At 47.5% G+C, this 24,109-nt stretch overlaps 1 protein-coding gene across 3 annotated transcripts in view; it reads left to right on the forward strand.

Moving 5' to 3' along the window:
- Nucleotides 1–2,710: 2,710 nt before the first annotated feature.
- The window catches only part of ST3GAL2 (ST3 beta-galactoside alpha-2,3-sialyltransferase 2), a 37,501-nt gene continuing 16,102 nt past the window's right edge, over nucleotides 2,711–24,109 (forward strand). The window contains exons 1-2 of one of the 3 annotated variants that reach the window (XM_079989307.1): nucleotides 2,711–2,972; nucleotides 19,420–20,687. In XM_079989307.1, the coding sequence (XP_079845433.1) occupies nucleotides 20,349–20,687 (339 nt within the window). In that variant the 5' untranslated portion in view covers nucleotides 2,711–2,972; nucleotides 19,420–20,348. Of the gene's footprint in view, nucleotides 2,973–4,793; nucleotides 4,904–10,744; nucleotides 10,862–19,419; nucleotides 20,688–24,109 lie in introns of those variants that run through there. The other 2 variants (XM_079989308.1, XM_079989309.1) reach the window with 2 other exon arrangements.

A 24,109-nucleotide genomic window follows, 5' to 3' on the forward strand; every position in this document is an offset into this window, starting at 1 on the left:
GCCCCTCTCTCCCCCGCCCCCTCTACAAACATGAAAACATCTTAGGCACATTTCCTGGTGTGTTGCAGCTGAACACCAGGCACTCATTAAGAATTTACTGTATTGTTAGCTTGCAGCACCATAATATATGTCTATTCAAAAGAAAGTCTATTTGTGTTTAAGAGGGTTTACTCCCAGGTAGGCGAGTATAAGATGACAGCCTAGGTTTTGGTTTAGGTTGGCGCTAGGGAAAACCGGGGTTTTGTTTTGTTTTGTTTTGTACCTCAAACAGTTGCATGGCAGGCAGAATTTCAACAGGTTAAGACTTTTCTGTTATTAAAAAGCCTCACTATGATTGTACTTGTTCTAATTTTGTGTTATGCTCTGTTCCCCTCCTGGCAGCCATCCCTGTGCCTTGAGTAAAGGTAAAGGTAAAGGTACCCCTGCCCATACGGGCCAGTCTTGACAGACTCTGGGGTTGTGCGCCCATCTCACTTAAGAGGCCAGGGGCCAGCGCTGTCCGGAGACACTTCCGGGTCACGTGGCCAGCGTGACATCGCTGCTCTGGCGAGCCAGAGCCACACACGGAAACGCCGTTTACCTTCCCGCTGGTAAGCGGTCCCTATTTATCTACTTGCACCCGGAGGTGCTTTCGAACTGCTAGGTTGGCAGGCGCTGGGACCGAGCAGCGGGAGCGCACCCCGCCGCAGGGATTCGAACCGCCAACCTTTCGATCGGCAAGTCCTAGGCGCTGAGGCTTTAACCCACAGCGCCACCTGCGTCCCTGTGCCTTGAGTAGTACAGCCCAAAAGTCTTCAAGCAGGAGGCTTTCTCAGCCTTGCCTGAAGTAGTAGAACCAGGAGTTGCACCTGGGACCTTTTACTTGCAAATCAGGTGCTCTGCCACTGAGCTGAAGCCTTTGCTCTTCATGGGTCCCCTTAGCTTGCTCAGGGGGACAGAGCAGACTGTCTGTGGACCTGTGAGAGTGTGTAGGTTCTGGGCTATGATTCTCAGGTCCCATCTGCACTATACATTTAAAACAGCTACTTTAAATGGTCATTGTTGTTGTTTAGTCCTTTAGTCATGTCCGACTCTTCGTGACCCCATGGACCAGAGCACGCCAGGCACTTCTGTCTTCCACTGCCTCCCGCAATTTGGTCAAACTCATGTTGGTAGTTTCAAGAACACTGTCCAACCATCTCGTCCTCTCGCCCTTCTCCTTGTGCCCTCCATATTTCCCAACATCAGGGTCTTTTCCAGGGAGTCTTCTCTTCTCTCATGAGGTGGCCAAAGTACTGGAGACTCAGCTTCAGGATCTGTCCTTCCAGTGAGCACTCAGGGCTGATTTCCTTCAGAATGGATAGGTTTGATCTTCTTGCAGTCCATGGGACTCTCAAGAGTCTCCTCCAGCACCATAATTCAAAAGCATCAATTCTTCAGCGATCAACCTTCTTTATGGTCCAGCTCTCACTTCCATACATCACTACTTGGAAAACCATGGCTTCCCACAAAGATTTATGGGAACTGTTGTGTTATAAAGGTACTGGGAGTTGTTAGGAGAGCTCCCCTCCCCGGAGCTGCAATTTCCAGAGTTCCTTGGGAAGAACAATTGATGTTTGAACCCACTCTGGAAACAGGAAATGTAATACAGGAGATGTATTAGTGCACGTGGGGAAACAAGTGTCGGAAGTCTCTTGTGCTAACCATGTGCTGGAGGAGCTGTCCAAAGAGTTGAGAGACAAATAATGAATGACATCCCTCCTCGCGGCAGCAAGCTTGGCTATTGCTCCATAAGATGGGACAATCTGAACACTGAAAGTGGGCATTTGGGGGCGGGGGAGTCTGCTGATTGCTCAAGAACTCCCAGATCAACTATGGGTGCTTCCAGGCAACAACCTGCTCATTGATTTGCTTGCACCCCCCCCCACCATTCTTTTTACTGTATTGCTGTTCGTTTGGGGAAGCACGCAGCTTTGCAACAACTTCACCTGAGTTCGGCAGTACGTGATGAAGGCAGTACGCTTGTAGACTGTCGCTAACTCAATCAGGCATTGGCAAATTCTGGCCTCACAATTGCTGCAGGTTAGGAGGTTTTGCACATTAAACCAATCCCCCCCCCCTCCAAGATCGAGTTTGGGTTTTTGAGACTTTTGGGTTAAGGAAAGTGCCCGGAAAATGCTCTTCCTCGCACACAAATCAGTATAGTTCAACAAACAGCCAACCCCCGGGGTGGGGGTGGGATGAGTTTTACCAATAGTGGCTCAAAGCTCCCCCACCTTTTAGAGGAGCTGTCCCTTTAGCAAACACAAACACCGAGCTCCCCTCACCCCAGTTTCCTTATCTCCATCCGCTCTCCTCGGAGGTCGGTTTACGCCGCCTTGCAAGGAAGCTCACAGCCTGGCTTTCTTGGCCACGGGTAGCGCATCGGAGGCGACAAGACCTGCTGCGCGCCGATGCCCTGAAAGAGCGCGCGCTCCTCCCGGTGCCCTTGCTAGATGCCTCGGGGCAGAGATCTCGGAAAGCGCAGGGCTAGGACTAGCTACGCAGCGGCGCCCAGCCGGTCACAGAGGCAACGGCAGCCCCCTCCCTACGCTTTCCCACCGCCGAGACGAAGCTGGCGAGAGGCCGAAGAGGCGGTCTTTTCTTCCCGCCCGGGGGGCCGAGGCAGCTGGGAGCCCCCCGCCCCTCCGCAGAGTCTCCGCCCCTCCTCCCCTCCCCTCCGACGGCCGGCCTCGCTCCCTCCTTCCCGCGCGCAGCTCGGCCGGCGGAGCGGCGCTGAGGATGGGGCGGCGGGGCGCCTGCGGAGGCAGCAGCCAGGAGCCCCGCGGCAGGACCACGACGCTGCCGCTGCTGCTGAGCAGGCCGCTGCCGCCGCCTGGGGAAGCGGGGCTGAGCTGAGCTGGGCCCGGTGTCGCTAGTCCGCCCGCTGCCGCTGAATCCCCCCAACGCCCACCATGGATGGGGCCCGCGGCAGCCGCCGGCCGCAGAAGCAGGTAAGGGGCAAGACGACGACAACGACGAAGAGGAGGCCTGCGCGGGGCTGGGCAGCGAGCAGCTCCTTCCGCCGCCTTTGTCTCTCCGGCCCTCTGGGGGAGTGGACCCGGCCCGCAGCGCAGCCCAGTGGGGCGGACCGCCCGCCTGCCTGCCGCAGCGTCGCGAGGGGCTGCTGAGCTGTGGCAGAGGCCGAGGGAGGGCCCGGCCGGGGGCTGCTGCTGCTCCCTTCTCGCTTCTCCTGCTCCGCGAGGCAAAGGGGCACTCGCTCGCCGCCGCGCTTTCAGGGGCTTTTCCCACTCGGGAGGGCCGCCTTGGGTTCTGCGCGCCCGGCTGCAGCCCAGCGGAGCTCTGCCGCAGCTGCCTGTGAGGGGTCCCAGGTGCCGACCTGTTTTTGCCGGGAGGCCGGGCCAAGCCGGGATCTCTATTCTGGCGGGGGGGGGGCCGGGGATGATCCTGGGTCCCTCGCCTCTCCAACGCGGAGAGCCGGATGGCTTGTGCCTCCGGGATCCCTCCGGCTCCTGGCTTGAAGAGGGGCTGCCTCCGGCCGGGCCTCTTGCCGGCTGCCCCCCACCGAGTCTTCCTCAGCCCCGAAATCGGTAAAGTTCGTTCTGTAACCGGCGTGTTACCTTGCCACGGCTGTTCCCTCTGCATTCGGTTGCTTCTGGGCATGTGCAGAGTGGACTGCCTGCCGCAGCTGAGAGCAGTCAGAGGCACCACCTCTCTCGTTGTTTTGTGTTGGTGCCCAAGAGTTTGATTGCTTCCTGAGGGCACTTCAGTGGCAGAGAGTACTGGAGCGGAAGACCCCGGGTCCAGCCCCGGAAGAGCTGCTGCCAGTCCGTGTAGGCAGTACAGGACAAGATGGATCTGACGGCAGCCTTCCCCAACTACCTGCCTAACAGATGTTTTGGGCTGCGCTTGACCCCAGCATCCTACAGCTGTGCTGGGTGAGAGGAGTTTCAGTCAGAAACATCTGGAGGGCACCAGAATGGGGCTCCACCCACCCCACCTCATTCTCTGTTCCCAGCAATGGTCAGACAGGAGTCTCAAAGAGAAGCCCCACAAACAGGACATGATGGCAACATTGCATGCCCCCAGCACCTGCTGTCCAGATGTAGACTGCCTCTGGATGTAGAGGTTGCATTTAACTGTGATGTTAGACAAACCTACAGAGGGAAGGCCTACGTCAGTGGCAATCATTGCCCCTTGAGGTGAGGGGGTGACCATAAGCTGATGGTTTGTTTTGCGTGTCTGAATGGACTTTTATCCTTACTTAACAATCTCTGTCAGTAAACTTCATTGCATGTCCCTGAGGCATAGTTTTTAAAAGAGCTCCGACTTCTTAACTGTGTGACGTCCTATGTATCAAATTTTTGCATCTTGATACAGAGCACTACCGAAACCTGTGTTTCAGGTCAGCCTTCTAAATGAGCCCACAAAAGTCTCTAGTCTGCTAAGAGCCTGCCCTGGAGGATTCTCCCCTGTCTAGTAAGCAGACTGGGGGAGGAGGGAGGGAGAGCTCATTCTGCTGCCCTTGAGCCATTAGGCCAACCCATTTGCTTTCTGTGCTGGTAGCCACAAGGGAACTGACTTTCCTTCACAGCTCAGCACAGGAAGCAAGTGAGGTTGGATCTGCTCCTCCGCTAGCCTGTTGTTGTGTTTCTGTTTTGGCTTCCCTCTCCTCTGTGTCTACAACAAAAACCAAGCCATGCAGTGATCTCTCTCCCCGCCAGCCCACTCACTTGCCAGCATGGAATTCCTTGTTGCCTATAGTGACTAGGCTTGCTATTTAAAGCTGGTTCCGATGGGTTTCTCTCTCCAGCATTTTGCACAGTGAAGAAGGATAGAAAGAGTTGACACAGCTTCTCCCTGCAATTTCTGCTCTCCAGCAGCCCTTTGCCATCATGGCCCTGGCTGCCTTCCATTTCCTGAGGTATTTAAATTGGTTGTCTTTATGCCTTTAGGAAATAACACTTCAAATGTCTTCATTTGCTGTTTGCAGTATGCACTTGTCTGCTCAGGGTTTGTGTTCCTTTTTGTTTTCATCCAGGGGCAATATGCTTTGCACTCCCTGCCCCCATTCTTATGACTTCCATAACCCCAGGCAGAGTTGCAGTTGACTGTCAGTAGATGCAGTAGAATGGCAGCTTGTATATTTTTTAATTTGCACCTTCTTGTATTGCACTATTGCACAAATATTTCATTCCCCCCCCCAAAGGCTTTGCATGTTAGTTAAAGACCAGTTTAAAAGTGAGTGGATGAAGCATATCTAATCCATGATAATATTATTAATGTTCACTTAAAACCAACACTGAATTATTTGATGAAGAGGATCTTAAATCAAATGAATATATAGACAAAATGCTTCATTATGCAGTATGCTGAATTCTTGTTCCTCTGTGATACATACTATCTGAGCCTCTGCTATAGTCGTTTCAAAAGAACCTCCAAGTTTCTTTAATGGATTTTAATTCTTCCATGTAACATCTCTTTTACAGATCCTTCATTGTTGAGTAATTCTCTCTCCTGAAATTAAATACGACTTGAGTAAGATTTTCTAGATATTCTTTCACTTGCAGACATGTTGAATTTGATCATGCTGTGCTTGCTACTGCTCCCAGAAAGTTTTTCCTGTGCTGTCACTTAACAGTTTCCTGTAGTGCTCCATGATTCTGATTTCCTAAATGGATATTGAGGAAAACCAAGGAAAGGGTTAATGAATTTAGGAGGGTCCAGGGAGAGCGACATGTGGCTGGAGACCTTTAAATTCTCAGGTTTTTCCAGGATGCCAAATTCTGTGCCAGACAGCAGGTTCTGTGACTGCCCCGGAGCTGCATCGGATAGCACCCAATAAGTTGGTTGGAGTCAAAGCTGTGAGGCAACTGCATCCTAATCTCTGAGCATAGTTTATGTGATGCTTCTGTGATGGATGTGGGCCCAGAACAGAAGTGCTTAGTGAAGGAAACACTTCTGTGCCCATTGCTGCTTTTAAAACAGCACAGTATAAAATATTCTTTTATTGACATATCTGCACTGTTGGCATAGCCTCCCACTTGTTGTGTTTGTGTGGCATGGTGTGCTTTGCAAAGAGTTGGGGGTCCAACTTTGTCGAGTTTCTCAGACTGCAGGTTCAAGGATTGGGCTGGAAGGGTTTTAATGAAAAAATATTAGCACCCAGTTGGCTCCCATCTTAGACTCAGGAGCCAGTTCAGACTTGCAGTTGAAAATAGGCAAGTTGATGAGCACACGTGTTTTAGTTTGTGGGCAATGCAACACACATCATGTTACCAAAACCCCTGCAGTCACTGCATGATAAAATCTGCAAGATCCCAAGCACAAAAGCGTACATGGCAGAGTAACAAGCCTGGTGGTTTCTTTTAATTAAAATCCTGGTTGAAACCTACTGTTACAAGATGTAAAAGGCAAAGACATTTTAGAGAGTGTGAGAAAAGTTATTGTGTAACACCAAGCTGGCTGTTGCTCCATCAATATACAGTGGTACCTCGGGTTAAGTACTTAATTCGTTCCGGAGGTCCGTACTTAACCTGAAACTGTTCTTAACCTGAAGCACCACTTTAGCTAATGGGGCCTCCTGCTGCTGCCGTGCTGCTGGAGCCCCATTTCTGTTCTCATCCTGAAGCAAAGTTCTTTACCGGAAGCACTATTTCTGGGTTAGCGGAGCCTTTAACCTGAAGTGTCTGTAACCTGAAGCATATGTAACCTGAGGTACCACTGTAGACTGGCAGCCGTGGGGTCTTCTGGAGCCTGCTGTGCTCCTGACGATGCCAAGGGCTGCAAACCAAACCTGCACTGAGGAGGCAGCAGCCAACTTGAGGCTGCTCAGGAATTTTCTGAATTGTCTCTGGATTTTTGTTGTTTCTAGAGCATCTGTGCACACTGCACCTCCTCTTGGATGATGGGGCCTGCCACTTTGACCCATACTTTTGCAACTGCTGAGCTTGACTGCTTTGGTATGCTTCATGTGGGGCTGCCCTTGATGATGACTTGGGAGATGCAAAATTGTCAGAGGGAAGAAGCAAGGAGCATCTTTTCCTCCTTCAGTTCCAGAGGAGGGGTTGGCACCACAGCTCATTGGCCCAGTTCAAGGTGCTCATGCTTAAGCTATAAAGATTCCCATAGTCTAGTACGCAGATGCCTCTGACACAAGTCATCTCTATTGCTTTCTTTGTTTACCCAACCAGATACTGCTTCATTAGAGCATCTGTTGCTAGGACGGCACTCTCTCCCTCTGGAACTGAGGATTTGTTCTTATAATTTGAAAGGACTGTCACAACTTTTCCTTGCCTGCTTCTAGCACAGCCTATCCCAGTCTGGTGTCCTCTGGATCTTTTGGACTACAACTCACATCAATTCTCACCAGCACAGGTGTATGATGCTGGGGAGGATGGCAGTTGTGGTCTAAAACATCTGGAGGGCACCAGATGGGGAAAGGCTACTCTAGGATTTCTCCTTGGGAGTTTTTTCTAAATGGCTGAGAACATCTTCTAGCCAAGGTTGTTGTTGTTTTTTAAATTGTGGTTCATCAGTTGTTTGCAGTTGCCTTGAACCCATGTCAGAAAAGCAGCAAATACATATTTTAAAATAAACAATTTAAACCATTCATGGATGGCTAAGTTCGTAGATCCAGCCCCAAGGCAGTTTCACAGGCTAGCTGAGGTGCAGTAAAAGTTTGCCCAGGGTTCTTACCTGAGAGGGGAAAAGAAAAGAGTTCAAAGTTTTTCCTCACTTTAATTGCCTCTTTATTTTCTTTGTGACATCTAAATTGCAAATCTTACATCTGCATGGAGTGCAAGGGAGCCAACAGCAAAAGTGCAAAATGTACTTCTGGCTTTTGGAGCGTGGCCTGCAAAACCAGAGGTCAGGTTCTTGAGAAGACAGTTGATGGCCAAATTCGTAGTTGGTCTTTTCAGTAGCTGTTGCAGTTAAGAGGCCTCGTTGCTCTTTGTATGTGTGTGAGAGACAATGCTTCTAGGGGTACTGCTGGACAAGTGTGTGATCTGCATTGCACTCAGATCTGTTTATGTGCAGTGCTTTTGTAGAGAGCTGGATGGCACAAGAGCCATCCAGCGCAACACAAAGTCATCATTTTTTAGCAGCAGATTCTTGCGGGGATCTTTAGGTCTGACTGTATAGGTGCCTTTCCCCCCTACCCTTTTCTAGACCTGTGTGCCAGAGCTCCAGAGGAGGGGACAATGAAAACGTTAAAGGCTCACGCTGGGCAGCGGCAGCCACACATTCCACCCACATAAAGTACAGTGGTACCTAGGTTACATACTCTTCAGGTTACAGACTCCGCTAACCCAGAAATAGTACCTCTGGTTAAGAACTTTGCTTCAGGATAAGAACAGAAATTGTGCTCTGGCAGCGCGGCAGCAGCAGCAGGCCCCATTAGCTAAAGTGGTGCTTCAGGTTAAGAACAGTTTCAGGTTAAGAACAGACCTCTGGAACGAATTAACTACTTAACCCGAGGTACCACTGTACTTTAAACTGTAGAATTGAATCTCTGCTCTGTGGTGCCCAGTGTGATATAGTGGGCAGTTAATTATAATTGCAACAGTTAACCTTGAAGAATAATCCAGTTGGACACTTCAACTCACTTAACAACAACAACAACAACAACACCATTATCATCATCATCATCATCATCATCTAAAATGAGCTGGAGAAATCTATACTCAGGCAATGTTACTATGTATGGCCCAGATTTCTGAAACTTCTCAATATGTATGAAAATCCCCAGGCACTCTCTGTCCAGAAACCTTTTAAAAGGGTTTCATTATTGGTTTCATTGGCCCACACAGACTTAAGAGGAGGAGGAGCCCTGTCAAAAGCACAGAGAACTGAGGAATGAGGGGGGCACATGGGAAACGTTCCTGCCCATTTAGCAGCCACTTTCATGGGCGCACAACCCCAGAGTCTGTCAAGACTGGCCCGTACGGGCAGGGGTACCTTTACCTTTACCTTTTTCCTTCAGGTACTGTGAGGTTTGCGGTTTTGCTATTCATGCAGCCTCTCTTCAGTCTCCTGATTTTCCTGTGGATAGAGAGTAGGCTCTTGGCTCTGTTTGGCTGCCACCGCCGCTGCCTCCTGATCCTGTGAGCAGCCAAGCCTTGTTCATCTACACAGGAGGATGTGGAGTAAGCCTGAATCATGTGGCAAAAGTGACTTCATTGGAAAGTTTAAATACCAGCGGTTACTTCAAACCCCTTACTTGCACTGTAATTCCTGCCCCCAATCAGAGAGTGTTTTAAGTAAAGAGGGAGCTGAAAACATTACTAGAGTGTTATCCTCTCTTAGAATGACTCTGTTCCAATTCTAAAGCGACTTGGTGTGTGAAGTTCCTTCTGGCCAGCACCACATCTCAATCTGTTTGCCGGTCCCCACTCACTCAGTGTAGGAACTCCATGCAAATGAAATGTCAGGGTTTGTTTCAGCATAAGCTTTATTTAAGTTGTAAACCACCCTGTGATCTGCAGATAAAGGGCAGTATAAAAAAAAATAATTACTCATAATCCTAATACATTTTATTCTATAGCCCACTTTCTCTATGAAGGTGAAGGTGAAGAACCTGCTTCCTCCATCTCTTCCATTTTATCGTTGTGCCAAACTGCATATTGTATCGCATCCTATAAGAAGAGCCCTGCAGCTGGATTTGACCAGAGGTCCTTCAAGGTCAGCCTCCCATCCCTCTTGGTAGACGCTCTTTCTGACTGCCCCCCCCCCACTTGCCCTCTCTCTCTCCCTGGGCCAAGGCCTTGCCAAGCTGCCTCGGATTTATCTGTGGTTGGCTCAAATTCCCCCTCAATTGGCAGTTTTCTTTCCACCTGGTGGAGTCCGCAGGCTGATATCCAGCCAATGGAAGGGTTTCAACAGCTCCAGCAGAGCTGCTTCTTGCTGCAGTGCAGCACCATGAAAAGGAGGTGGGGTTCCTCCTCCTCCTAGAAAGTATGCCAGATGCACGCTCAAGTCTAGTGTTGCTTTTTTGCAGCAACTGTTATGAGAAAAAGGAGGAACCTCCACTTAAGTGATGGCACAATGGATTCAGTATGCAGCATGGGCCCTCTGGAGAAGGTGACTGTTTCTGTAGAAACTGTTATAGGCTGCTAACCCTCCGTGATCTTCCACCACCCCTTCCCTACCAGACGTCCAAGCTCAGTGCTTATATTGGGGAAACACATGTTTTCGGAATGAAAATTGAAGAAGGGCTTCCCTTTTGGCACCCAGCAAAATCATTTGGCCCGAAAGGAGCCATCCCCTCTGTTCTTGTTGGACAGAAGAAGGAAGTCCAGGGCAGCGAGGTCAGATCATCCAGTCTGCATGAGGGGACAGTTCATTTGCACCTAGTGTCCAGCATATGGAATGACAGAGAGGGCAAACTGATAATGAAGCAGCAGGCCCAGAATGCATCAGAGTGCATTTAAGAGCAAGTTTTAGCTCCCAGGATTCTTCATGAAAGTGATGGAGAAGAACAGAAAAGTTGCATTGTAATCACCATAAGCCTGTTCCATGCTGGAGGCTGGATTGAGCCTTCAGGAAGCAAAAGAATTGAGAGTACCCAGTGCAGCTGATTCTGGTCAGCAGCTGTCAACAGGACCCCTGCATCCCAGGGCAGGAGATGCCTGTAGTTGGTCTGATAAGGTGGCTGTTTAGAAGGCAGTAAGACCAGGCCCAATTTTTCCTTTTCCTTTTTTGAGGGCCACTTCCTTTCTTAGCCTCTTTTCTTTTGCTGCAGCTCTCACTTGAATGGAGGGCGAGCCTGAGTGCATCTCTCTTGACAACAGGCTCAGACTCTGGGCTCATCTACACCTCCATTTGCCCCACTGCTTTCCCCCAGGAAAACACATAGTTTAGTGCTGAATCGGAACAATGGGTGCATTCTTCTTGAAGCTGTCAAGCTGTGAAAATCATGTCCACTGTCCCCCTAGAAGGTCGAAAACCATTTTGGGATTCAGGAAGGGTAGCTTTGGATATTGTCAGGAGATGGTTTGTTAAGATACTTGCAAGAATTTTGCCGGCTGCAGCTTAATAATCAAGGTGCCTCGATAGTTTCCACAATCCGTTCTATCACCTTTTTAAAAAAAGAGATTGATAATTTTGGTATGCCTGTTCCCCTATTGAAAAATAGCTTTTCCCACTAGCATAGCTGAAACCTGCTTCCATGCAATTTCTGCCACTTGGTTCTAGGCAGCTCTCATGGGGATCCCCACTCCCATTGGAAACCCCTCTTTGCCAGGCTAACCATAGCCCAGCTCTTTCCACTGTTCCTCAGAGGGGTCCCTGGTCACCATCCTGGTCTTCCTCTTCTGGGCACACTCTATTTGGCCAACGCCCTCTTTTAAAAAATTCATTTCAAGTTTTTCTTTTTGATGTTTTATACAGGTAACCCTTTGGGTGCTGGGGGGGGGTGGTGGATAAAAAAAAATGTTGAGGAGGGTGTGCACAGTCACTTGATGTGACTTCCAGAGTATCCTTCATACAGCCTGAAGGAAACATGTCCATATATGAGATTGATACACCTGAGACCTTTCCATCTTGTCTTACTTTGTGGAAAGCTGCTTCCTCATATGCAGCACAGTCAAGTCACATCCTCCGGCCATTGCACTAATGAACAGGGCAGGGGGTGGCTGTTCTTTCCAGTCCTGGAATAAGAGCCGGTTAGCCACCATGACTGTACGTAGGAGCCAGTCACATTCTCCATCAGTCATTGCTATCTTTTTTTTAAAAGAACCCCAAGATATGAAACAGGCTTCAGACTGTTGCAAAAGAAATAGGAGAAAATCTTGGGCTCAGAATTCTCTAATGCTGAGTACTAAAACTGGATGGACTGCACAGTCCTTCCATGTAAAAATCCATTGTGGTGATCACAATCATTTTTAATTACTGCAATATACTTTGTGGGAGTGGGGTGGCTAATATTGTTAAACATATGGCAGTAAAAAAGCATTGCCTGGATCCTTCTGCCCACCTTCAATCTAGATCTAGAGGACTTGATGCCGCCTGAACAAACTCCCACCACAGAGAAAGCTAGCATGTTGAGGCATGCCCTGCCATGCTAGTTTTTGTATATGCACGGTGGCTGTGTTGTGGTTTTGGTCTCTTTGCCAGTACCTCAGAACCAACTTCAAGAAGGTGCTGCCTATCTGAGCCGTTTAAATATTCATAATCCATAGCCAGATGGGGTTGGTGGCGGCGGCATACATAGCTTTTGAGGTGCAGTGAGTGGGTGGGGAGAGATGCTTCAAGTGAGTTTTCTTGCCCCAAGTCCCCCTTTTGTAAGCCGCTCTGGGGATTTTGCTGAGGGGTGGGAAGTGCAAATCCCTAACTGCTTCCAGCTGTGCCAGAGCTGCTTTTGCAGCAAATCTCTCTCCCATTGCAGGGATTACCCTGGATTCCTCCAGCTGCTGTTTTAAGAAGGAGCCCATAGAGAGAAGAGCTTGCTTTGCCTCTTGGCAGATAATGTAAGGGGAGGGGCTAAATCCAGGCAGAAGGAGGGAGAGGGTGTCATGGATACAAGCTGGACCAATTGATGGCTGTTGGGTGGGCATCAGAGTGACCTGCTGGAGGAAGAGGTGGAAGAGGAGGAGGAGGAAGGAGGACAGGAGGATATGAGATGCTGAGAAGAGGAGACTGAGAGTTGTCCTCTTCAATCTTGAAATATGAAATGTGCTGGTGAATGGGAACCCTTGAAGGGTCATCACAGGTCAGTGGGAAACAGCAAAAGCCTAACACCTCTGAGCCAGGAGAGGAGAGCATTTTCATGTTAAGGATTGCATTTCCTTGGGTGGCACATGTAAACTATTTTGGGCCAGATCCTGGACCATACTTTCTCTTGCTCTTTTTCTGCATACATTCCAATTATTTCCTGTTGTGGAGCTAAATCGTTGAGCTTATTTTTGCCTTTTGGCCATGCCTTGTTAAGCTATTCAGTTAGTGAGTTGCTTGACCAGCTTGACATCCTTTAGGATTCAGGTCACTTTCCAGGCACTGCAGCAGTTAAATCTCTGGGTGGGGGAGGGGATCCATTTTGCCTATTGCACGTGTAGGTAAATGTGTGCTGGCTCCACATGGAAACTCCACTGGAGTTGCTTTTTGCCAGTTCGTCTGCTAAATTGGTTGATAAACCTCCTGATTCTAGGGCATAGTGGTTGACTCGCATGTCCTTAAGAAGAAAAACAACCTTGCCTTTAAATACATTACAGGCAGGGTTGTGTTGGAATGAATAAAGGGAGCATATGGCTTTGTGGGGCAGGGCAGCTTCCCCCAACCTGGTGCCCTCTTGATATTTTGGACTGCAACTCAAAAGAAGGGATTGTGAGGAGCTCCAGATGGAGAATGAGCAGCAAAATGGCAAGTGCAGTTCGGTGTAACAACTGTGAAGTGATGCACGTTGGGGCAAAAATATATTGATTTTACAGCTACGCTCCCGGGGTGGTGACTGACCAGGAATGAAACCTTGGGGTCACAGTACATAACTCAATGAAGATGTCACCCCAGTGTACACCATTTGTGGAAAAGGCATATTCTATGCTAGGGATCATTAAATTAAACTGCCAATATCATCATGCCACTACAGTATACAAATCTATGGTGTGATCGCATTTGGAATGCTATGTACGGTTCTGGTTGTCTCACCTCAAAAAGGATATTGTAGGGCTGGAAAAAGGTTCAGCAAAGGGAAACCAAAATGTCCAAGAGGATGGGAGTGACTCCCCTATGAAGAAATGTTTTGGCAATTGAGTCTTTTTAGTTTATAGAAAAGGTGAGTAAGAGGCAACATGATGAAAGTTTATAAAATTACGCATGGCTTGGAGAAAGCGGAAAGAGCTAAGTTTTTCTCCCTCTTTCATAACACTAGGACTAGGTTGGAAGTTGACCAGGTTACTCATAATGGTTTTATTGTACCTAGAATATTTTTGTATATTTTTAATTGATATGTATTAATTATTATAAGCAGGCTTGGAAATTTTATTGACAGGTGAGGTATAAATTCCTATAAAAAGAAATAAATAATTGTGGTTTTTTTCTACCATTCTGAAGCATGCAATGGTATTTTGGTAGCCAAGATTTCTAGCCAAACTAAAATATATTGATTTCATTGACTATTTCAGATAACAAGGTAATCCTAGGATCCGTTCCTATTAGGTGTCAAAGTATCTTAGCAGAATTTACAAAACATATTGCTGCCACTTCCATATTTAGACACCTCCCCCACCCCACCCCAGGTGTGTATGAAGCTATTTAGCAAATTTGTGTGTTTGGGCTTTCTTAAGAGTGAAGGCATAACTTACCTTTGTTCACTGAACCTGAGTGCCCAGGTCATTCTTGTTGCTTAAGAACTTTAGGAGTGCCCTGCTGAATCAGGCCAAAGTGCTGGGTTCTTAGCATGAATCCCAGGAAATGGCAAGTTCCAAGCAGTCCTGACCAATCAGTTGTTTTCCATGAAATACCTCAGTTTCTCAGCTAGTAATTTTATCACCTGTAGCCAGGACTCTCCTTCACTGGAGGCTTTTAAGCGGAGGTTGGATGGCCATCTATAATGGGTGCTTTAGTTGAGATTCCTGCATGGTAGGGGGTTGGACTAGATGACTCTCAGAGGTCCCTCCAAACTCTACAGTTCTATGAATTGTGTCTCAGTCTTAAAGCTAACTTTAAGATCTACCAGGACTAGCATCTAGCATTCTGTAAATTTATGATAACCTTTGTAGCTATGAGCCCTGTTTACTGTAGGAACTGCTATCTTTGTCAGGCATGCTGTGGTTGCACACTGTGGTTAATGTTAGCTTATTGTTCATTTGAAACAACCAACTTCAAAACTGCACAGCCAGAGGAGGAATCAGGAGGGGTGAGAGGCTGCAGGGCTCAAGCGGCCCTTGTGTGTGTAGCCCTTAACTTGGATGGCTGAGGCTTTTGTCTGCGTGAGGATGGGGCTCTTTCATGGAATGTACTCAACAGTTACCAAATTGGGAGTTTTTCATCAGACATACAATGAAAACAAGACGAAACACATAAACAACCCTTGCAACACTTCCAACAAATCACAAAGGGCACACATTTTGTATAAACGTCATTTGTTAATCTGAGGAAGGCAGGCAAGGTGAAGAATCTTTAATATCGGAGGTCGCAGGAATGTCTGGGAAGCAAGGCAGCTGGTCTGCAGTTGAAGTCCAGAGTGAACAATAGGAGACTTTTGGTTCTCCTCTCGGAATCTTTTGACTTTGAGACCTGAGTGCATCCTGAAGCTGTCACTTTTATGCCACTGAATATCATTCAAGCAATTTATTGTACTATAAAATAATTCACATATACAGTGGTACCTCGGTTTAAGAACAGTCCAGTTTAAGAACGATTTGGTTTACAAACTCCACAAAACCAGAAATAGTGTCTTGGTTTGAGCACTTTACCTCGGTCTAAGAACGGAATCCAAACGGTGGAAGGGCACCAGTGGCGGGAGGCCTCACTAGGGAAAGTGTGCCTTGGTTTAAGAATGGTTTTGGTTTAAGAATGGACTTCCAGAACAGATTAAGTTTGTAAACCAAGGTACCTCTCTCTCTCCCCGTGTGTGTGTGTGTGTGTGTGTGTGTTATACAGAAACAATTGACACAGACTTTCATAAAGAGCACACTAGCAGTAGCTCAGTTTTGAAAGTGTGGAAGCTTACAGGCCAAGCTTGCCAGTTCTAAAAGCAGAGGCAGAAATGCAAAGCCAGACCTAGATGGGGTAAAATTGGGCAAGTTGGAGAAAGAAGCTTGAAGCAAAGAGGAGTGGCAGGTGAAGTGAAGAGATGAAATGGATGGTGACTGGGGCTGTTTGCTGCCAGAAGAGAAATAGAAGTTTCCAGAAGAGGAAGAAGGCTTTTGGGTATTGACTTTGTGAGGCATAGGCATTAGGTAAGATTCGGGCAAGAATGGAAAGAAAGCTGTGGGAGACTTGGGGGGCATGGCTGGCGAATGGGCAAGTTATATACCAGCAAAAAAGCAGAAGTGCAGATGAGGAAGGAGAAAAGGACAAAGCAAAGAGCAGATCTCCGAAAGCAAGATTGGGGAAAGGGGGGCTGGGAGTGAGCGAAAGCTGGTAGTCCTGTAGAGGATAGATTGGGGGCAAGAAGGAAAATATAGACTTTGGGCAGCTAATGGTCCATGCACTCTGGCATTCATCACAGTCTCCCATTGCACCAGAAGCGGTTTAGTCATGCTGGCCACATGACCTGGAAAGCTGTCTGTGGACAAATGGGAGATGAGCACCACTCCCCATAGTCACCTTGGACTGGGCTTAACCATCCAGGGGTCCTTTACCTTACCTTTTGCCTTACTTCTGCAAAGATGAAGACTTGGTGGTGGAGCTGAGAAGAGACAAAACGGGGTTTCCACATGGAATGTCGTCGTGAAATGAGTGAGATTTCTTTTCCAAAGGTTCCCAGCTGCTGAGGCAAAAAGCAGTTGTTTTTATGCCCAAGATAAGGGCTTCATGATGTAAATAGAAGCAAAGACTTGCAATCTATTTTTTCCTGTCTACTCAAACTCCCTGTATTCAGAGATTGTTGTTTCCTTGGTTAAAGGTCTTGGTCCAACAAAAGAAAGGGTAAAACCAACCTGAGCTGCAACCACCCTTGTCTGTTGCTTCTAAGTGGGGGACTTGGTTTTTCAATTTAACAAGCAATTCAGAAGGAGCCACAGGTGTGGGGGCTGAGACAGTGCTGTAGATGCTCCTCCACCAGGCTTTTGGTTATGACTCAAGCTGCTCCGATCTCTTTGTATGCCTAGAATTTCAGCTGCCGTAATTTGAATCAAGTTGATCTCATAACAGTGGCTATATTAAAAAATAATTCACCAGGAGCACTCACTGGCTTAAGTAAGGGGCAGCTTCATCAGGGATTGAATCTTGTGAAAGCAACATGCTTGCTGCAGAATGAATAGAGCATTGGTCAGAATAATGGACATACTGTGTGTTTGCATGTAAGTGGGGCAAACAATGCAATGCAGAGGCTCTTGTCTTTCTATTGACAAAGTCGGCCTTGAACTCTTGCCAGTGAATCCTCTCAGTGAGTTTTCTGTTTGAGCTAGAGGAAGACTTCCTTTGTTTTAGGGAAGAAAAGAATCTGTGTCTTTTCCTATTGCAGTAAATTAAACAGATTATTATTATTAGTCCTCCCCTCCTCCCCTAACAGAGTTGTGGGGCCTCTCAGCCTCATATATAACAGCGTGATGATTTGACCCTGTTGCTGGTACATTTGTAACATAAATTGGCACCTCATTGGAGGGTGATTTTAGGAGTTAGCATCCTCTTCAGACCTGGAGCTTAAGGACCACTTTGTAATTCTAATTTATGTTTGCTCAAATAAATCGTTCTCAGTCCCCCCCCCCCTCAAATTTAAGGTGCTAACTGTGTTCTGGAGACTGTTGTGCAATTGGTGATCAGCTGAGTGTGTAGTGCTCCTCCCAGTATGGAAATGTCATTGCATCTGACTTCTGAGTTTTTCCACATCTGCCTGGAGAGGTTCTCCCTAGCTATTCTAGGCTGCACCAACAGAAGCATTGTGTCCACATCAAGGGAAGGAATAAAAGGTAAAGGTACCCCTGACCTGACTGTTAGCTCGAGTTGCAGAAGACTTTGGGGTTGCGCATTCATCTCGCTCTATATGCTGAGGGAGCCAGCGTTTGTCCAAAGACAGCTTCCGGGTCATGTGGCCAGCATGACTAAGCTGCTCCTGGCGAACCAGAGCAGCGCATGGAAACGACGTTTACCTTCCTGCCAGAGCAGTACCTATTTATCTACTTGCACTTTGACGTGCTTTCAAACTGCTAGGTGGGCAGGAGCTGCAACCGAACAATGGGAGCTCACCCAGTTGCGGGGATTCGAACCGCTGACCTTCTGATCAGCAAGTCCTAGGCTCTGTGGCTTAGACCACAGCACCACCCACGTCCCTAAGGAATAGTACTGCTCTATTCTGTCTTGGTCAGATCCCACCTGTTGTACTGTGTCCAGATCTGGGCACCACAATTTAAAAAGGATATGGACAAGCTGGGACATGTGTGAGGGAGGGTGACTAAGCCGGTAAAGGGTCTGGAAGCCAAGCTTTGTGAGGAAACGTGGAAGCAGATGGGCATGTTTAGCCTGGAAAAGAGGAGACTTAAGAAGCAATATGATAGGCATCTTCAAATATCTCAAGGGCTGTCACATGGAAGATGGAGCAAGCTCGTTTACTCCTTCTCTGGAAGGTAGGACCCAAACCAATGGATTCAAGTTACAAGAAAGGAGATTCTGACTAAACATCATGAAGAACTTTCTGATGGTAAGAGCTGTTTGACAGAGAAATGGACTCCCTTGGAAAGGGTGGATGTCTGCCATGGATGCTTTAGTTGAGATTCCTGCATTGCAGGGATTTGGACTAGATTCTAGGATTCTGTGATTCTTTGGAGAAGTGTTTCAGGGAGGTGGGCTTGGAATACGGCTGTGGGTCATATTGTTTTGGATGCCATTGGGCAGTTTGAGGTTACCAGTCACTGCTTCCTTCCTGCCTCCTTGTAAAAGGGATGTTTATGAATCTGATACACAGCAGCCTGCAGTATTGGCTGCTGTTGGAGTGTCAGAACTGATCCAAGGCCAGGCTGGGTTGGGAAAGATGGGCTGTTTGTCGTATTTGATTAAAATAAAGGAACAAGCTTGGTTTGTGGATGTGCTGTTTTTTTCTGCAGAATTCCAAGACGTGATTCTAGGAGAATGACCAAAACCAGCTGGATGTCATGTTGTGGGCAATTGCCTGCTTTTATTTTAGAAGAGCATGTTTCTATCCCTGGGGTTCAGTCCTTACTAGTAAAAGGATATGATGCAAGACAGTGAGAAATGCAAAATTATGCCAGAAAGTGCCCAGAGCTGGGGGTGTGGTGCTTCTACTTTGAAAGGCAGTTCTAACTTGAAGCCTGACACCCACAGCCTGCAATACATTTGCACAACAGAGGGGGGTGGGTCCAGGAAAAGGGTTTTTCTTCAACCTTCTGCGTTAGTTCTTGGAGACCAGTGTGGCAATCTGAGGCTTTGACTACAAAGATTTATAGTGGATTTCTATTCATGGCACAATTGATACAAAGGGAGAGAAGAAGCCTGTGGAAAGCAGTCCTCTCTTTTTCTTATTGTGGTATCCTGGGGTGCGACTGGCTTGAGCCATCTGTAGTGGCCCTTCATCGTCTATCCTGCAGGAGAGGACTATTTCACACAAGTTCCCTGTTTCTTACAGGAGGGGAGGGGGGCTTGCATTGATCAGATGTTGCAACCAATAATTTGCCTTCCCTGAGGGCTGTTGGAGCATATTAGGGGGCAGGGGGGGGCCCTTCTACCAGGCACCCTTGAGCTGAGGCTTACTCCCTCTTGCTGACCTTTGACAATTCTTCTTTTGCATATGTATCATTTTAAAATCCTCCTCTTTCTCTCCAGTTTCAGGGCTTTGTTGCAGCAGAACCTTTTCTGGGCCAGCAAGTGGAGAGGGAAAGATTGCCAAGGGATTATTTAAAAGCCTAAGCAGCTGAGGAGGAGGAGGAGGAGGATGAGCCACGGGGACACTGCACTTCCACGTCTGCCAGATGCCAAATTGGAGAGGAAGTTGCAGGACTGAGCAGGAGCTGCGTCTGCAGACTGAGCGTGTGTGGCGGCAGCGGAGGGCGGAGAGAGCGCCTGGGCCACCCAAGCGGCGGCTGTCCCCGGACAGCGCTGATCCAGATGTGCAGCTACCAGCTCAGAGGCGAGGTCCTGGGATGGGAACTGGCAGGAGCTTCCCGTCTGCTGGAGTGGTGGTGCTGAGGGAACGTGGCTCATTAACCCCGAGGATGGAGCTGCTCTGATACTCGGCAAACAGCTGCTTTCTCTTTCTCCGGCTGGGATGCAGAGCCTTGAAATGTGTGCCCAGGAGCAGACGGGACCATGGCGTTCTCCTTTGTATTAGGACAGGCTCTCCCCCTCCTCTCAGGAAGGAAAAGTACTCAGGCAGAGTTGGGGACCTAGTTTGCTGGGATAACCTGTGGAAACGGCTCTCTCTTGAGTCAAACAGTGGAAGAGGGCACAGGCTGCTCTTATTTTGCTCTTCTGTGGCCCAAATTGTATATGCAAAAGGCTTGGGTGGTGCCATAGAGGTTGTGACTGATGTAAGAAAAACCCAAAGAGAGGCTACCTGGGATGGTCTGTTCTAAACACCTGCCCGCATTTCCATGACTAAGTTGGTCTCTGCAGCACCTGGAGAACTGTGAGGGTTCCCAGAGGAAGCTTTTGAGAAGCCAAACGCTTTCTCTGCCAGCTTTTCCCCCTGCCTTTTTTTCTGTTGCAAAAGAGAAACAGGCCAAGTGACCCTTCCTGGCCTCCCCTCCCCTCTCATGCCCACCATGAAGTTTTCGCTGCGCTTCTGGTTCCTCTCCACGGCTTTCCTGCTCGTCTTCATCATGTCCCTCCTTTTCACCTACTCCCACCACAGCATCGCCTACCTAGACCCCAATGGGCTGAACGGCATCCACCGGGTGAAGCTTGTTCCAGGCTATGCTGGTATGCAGCGCCTCAGCAAGGAGGGGCTCTTTGTGCGGAGCTGCACCTGTCACAGGTGCATGGTGGACGTGAGTGACTCAGAGTGGTTCGACACCCGCTACGACAGTAACATCTCCCCAGTGTGGACCAAAGAGAACATGGACTTGCCGTTGGATGTCCAGAGGTGGTGGATGGTGAGTTTTTTGGGAACCAGGGACCGGGGGGGGGGGGGGTTGACATTCCCACTACTATTACAACCACTTAGGGCAGCAAGACTAGGGCAGCCTGCTAAGTCTAAGCACCGTACAACAAAACTCCCAGCCTCCCAGCTGCTTAGTCTATATCTGGGCAAGGGAAATCAGACTGGGAGATACTGTCTAGATGACTAGATGAGGCAAAGTTCCTTATTTTGTACAATGATTCTTAAGCATTTTTGGACGAATTTGGCAGCTCTTGGTGTGCATTCTTCAAAATCTGTCTTTACGTACTGATATATTATGAATGTAGATCTGAACACATGTTTATATCTTTGAGTCATAAGCTAACTTTCATAATCTTGAAACAAAGCTGCAGATTTGAAAATAAACTTTAAAAGTTTACACTAATGTATGAATGATGACCAGCTGCTCATAAAACTATTCTATTTTTTCCTGTTTTCCTTAACCCTTAACATAACAAGCCAGTTGGATGGCTGGAGCAAAACCCCACATATTTTTCATCTGTTCTTTTAAAGTAGGCACCGCTAAGGTTTTCAGTCCTTGCCATACAGGACCCTGGTAGCTGTCATCCTATAGCTTGCCAAGGCAATGTGGTTTTCTTTTCTTTAATAAATTTTATTTTTGCATTTTCTATTTTACATAAATGAATGAATTAAATGCATAAACATATAATCCCCTTTGACTCCCCCCCCCCAATTGTGGATCTTAATGTAATGATTTCCCCCTCAGCATCTCTTTCAAAACTCTATTTTTATAAATCCTTTGTCAACCCATAGTTCACATTTTTACGACAAGTCTTCTCTTACTTTGAGGTTTCCATCACTGCTGCACCACCTTACCATTGTTTTGAAACTGATTTCAAAATTCTCTTATGCACAAGAGAAGGTCATCCCCTGTTCACCATAAATACTTCCAGACCTGCATTTGAATATTATTGCTGAGGTCTGGAGCCCAGTTGTGCTATCAACTCTTTAACCTGCTTGTTTTGCAGTCATACTGTGACAAAATCTTTTCTATATTAAAAAGCAGGTGCTTATTGTTTTCCTCAGTCTTTTCAAAACCTGTTTTTTCTCCTTATCTCCCTGTGGTTTGTTCAATATCAAATGTTAAGGAAGGGCCATAGCTCAGTGGGAAAACATCTGTTTTGCATGCAGAAAGTCCTAGGTTCAATCCCCACCACCTCCAGGTGTGTCTGGGAGAGATCCCTGCCCTGAAACCCTGGAAAGCTACCATTGCCAGTCAGTGGATGCAATATAGTGGGCTGAACAAACCAAGGCTCTAACTTTATGTTCTGTGAGTACAGGACAAGTTCAGCATAAAATTAAGTGCATCTGAAACTCTATTTGCTTCAATGGTGTAGATCTATCTACAACTGAGTTCCATCACTTCCCAGCAAATCACAGTTTATGTGTGTGTATTCTGTTTCATTTCCAAAATTCAAATAGCCCAAAATCAGAATTCTATCTTATGTCGAAATTAAATATCCGTGGAATGGTTATAACCCTTTGCTGTTCAAATATTATCAAATTGTATCCTTCATGTTTGTTTGAGAACCATAGTGGAGATGAGTAGTTGTTGTTCTTGTTGTTCTTGTTCTTGTTGTTACTATTAAAATTTCTTTGCCGCCCTTCACCTGTAATAAGCCAAAACAATACCCCTCCACTCCAAATTCAGCTTGGAGTTTTTTAAAAAGATTATAATGTAATTCAAAAAATTAACAAGTTTCTTAGTGGTTCCCATCAAGCTCTCTGGTACTACTGCTGGTATAATTTACAGTGCTATGATTAATCCAGGTGAAATAACACCTTGCCTAGAAGAAAGGCTTCTCTCCCCAAAGGCCAGATGGAATGCAGTTTTTGGGTTGTCTTAGTGAAGGGATGACTAAAAGTCACATTAAAGCCTTTCCCTAGATCTCTAAAGTTTTAAGAGTGATTTACCTCTGGGCACCCCTCCACCACCCCAAAAATAAAAAATCCCAGGATTTTTTTTTGTTGATTCTTCCTTTTAAGCACCTCCACATTTTCCATGTCATGACATCATCCAAAAGCCCTTCTTCTGGTACCAGGGCCATTGTGTGGCTAGCAGTTGGCTGCCTTGGGCTCCTTTGGGTGGAAAGGTGGGCTACAAATGGAACAATCAAGCTAATAGTGTGTGCTCAAGTAGCAGCTGACCAGGAGTGCTTTTTATCAGTTGTACATGGCAATAGGGCTTCCTAGACGTGTGGGTTGTTATCTTGCCTACAAATCTTAAATATCTATTCTTCAGCATCTGCAGACAAGGCCTTGCAATACAGTCTTCCAGGGTCAAGTGACAAAGATGGTACAGGCACCATTTCATTGAAAGCTGCTTTGGTTTGCTTTTCTCCTCTGCAGGAGTTTTCCCTTTAGCGCAAGGGGAGGAGAAGCAGAAACCTGCAGTCTAAACAGAGCCATGACTCATGCATGTGTAGGCTGCTTGGCTTTTGCTTCCCTCTGCCGTTTGGGCAGAACCAAGGTTTGTGCCTCTCCAGATGTGTTCTTAGTTTGGGTGTTGCTACTTGGGAAGAAGCAACCAGCTCCAGCCTCTGCCTGGGATAGCCTGCTTCTTCCTCTCCTCTCCTTTTGCCCATCCAGCAGCACCATCTGTTTGAAGAAAGCTGCAGAGCTTTTTGCTGAGTGACTGAGGCTGGATTTGCTGCAGGGGCTGAACTTCTCACCTTTCTTAAAAGGCCCAGTTTGGTGCTCTCTTTGTGTAACTGCAAAGAAGAATAAGGAAGCAGCAGGCCAGCTGTTCTTTGCCTCTTGCCTTCTCTTCCAGGAATGTTTCCTTCACTCTTCCCCAGCCTAGTGCCATCCATTTGTCATACTAGCTCAGTCGGTGGAGCTAGGGCCGTGGGTTAGAGCCCCACATTGAGCAAAATATTCCTGCGTTGCAGGGGGTTGGACTAGATTGCCCTTGTGGTCCCTTCCAGCTCTACAATTCTATGGTTCTACAGTTTCTACCAGCATGGCTTTGCTGGCTGAGGCTGATGGGAGTCGTAGCCCAAAGCATCTGGGTGGGGAGGTACCAGGTTGGGGGTGGCTGATTTGCTCCTGCCAGGAGTAGTTCTCCAGGGTCCTCAGCAGAGAAGGGCTTTTCCTAGTCCTGCTACCTTTTAACTGGGGATTCTGAGGAGCCAGGTGAGGATACCTGGGGGGAAGGCACCATCCATCCTCTAAGCATCTCTGGCACTGTGCAAGAACCACTTTCTGCCTTCCTGAGGATATGATGAAGAAGAGTAGAAGAGTTTGGATTTGATATCCCGCTTTAACACTACCTGAAGGAGTCTCAAAGCAGCTAACATTCTCCTTTCCCTCCCTCTCCCACAACAAACACTCTGTGAGGTGAATGGGGCTGAGAGACTTCAAAGAAGTGTGACT

The sequence above is a fragment of the Podarcis cretensis genome, assembly GCF_951804945.1.
Source record: "Podarcis cretensis genome assembly, chromosome: 8".
NCBI classification, from domain to species: domain Eukaryota; kingdom Metazoa; phylum Chordata; class Lepidosauria; order Squamata; family Lacertidae; genus Podarcis; species Podarcis cretensis.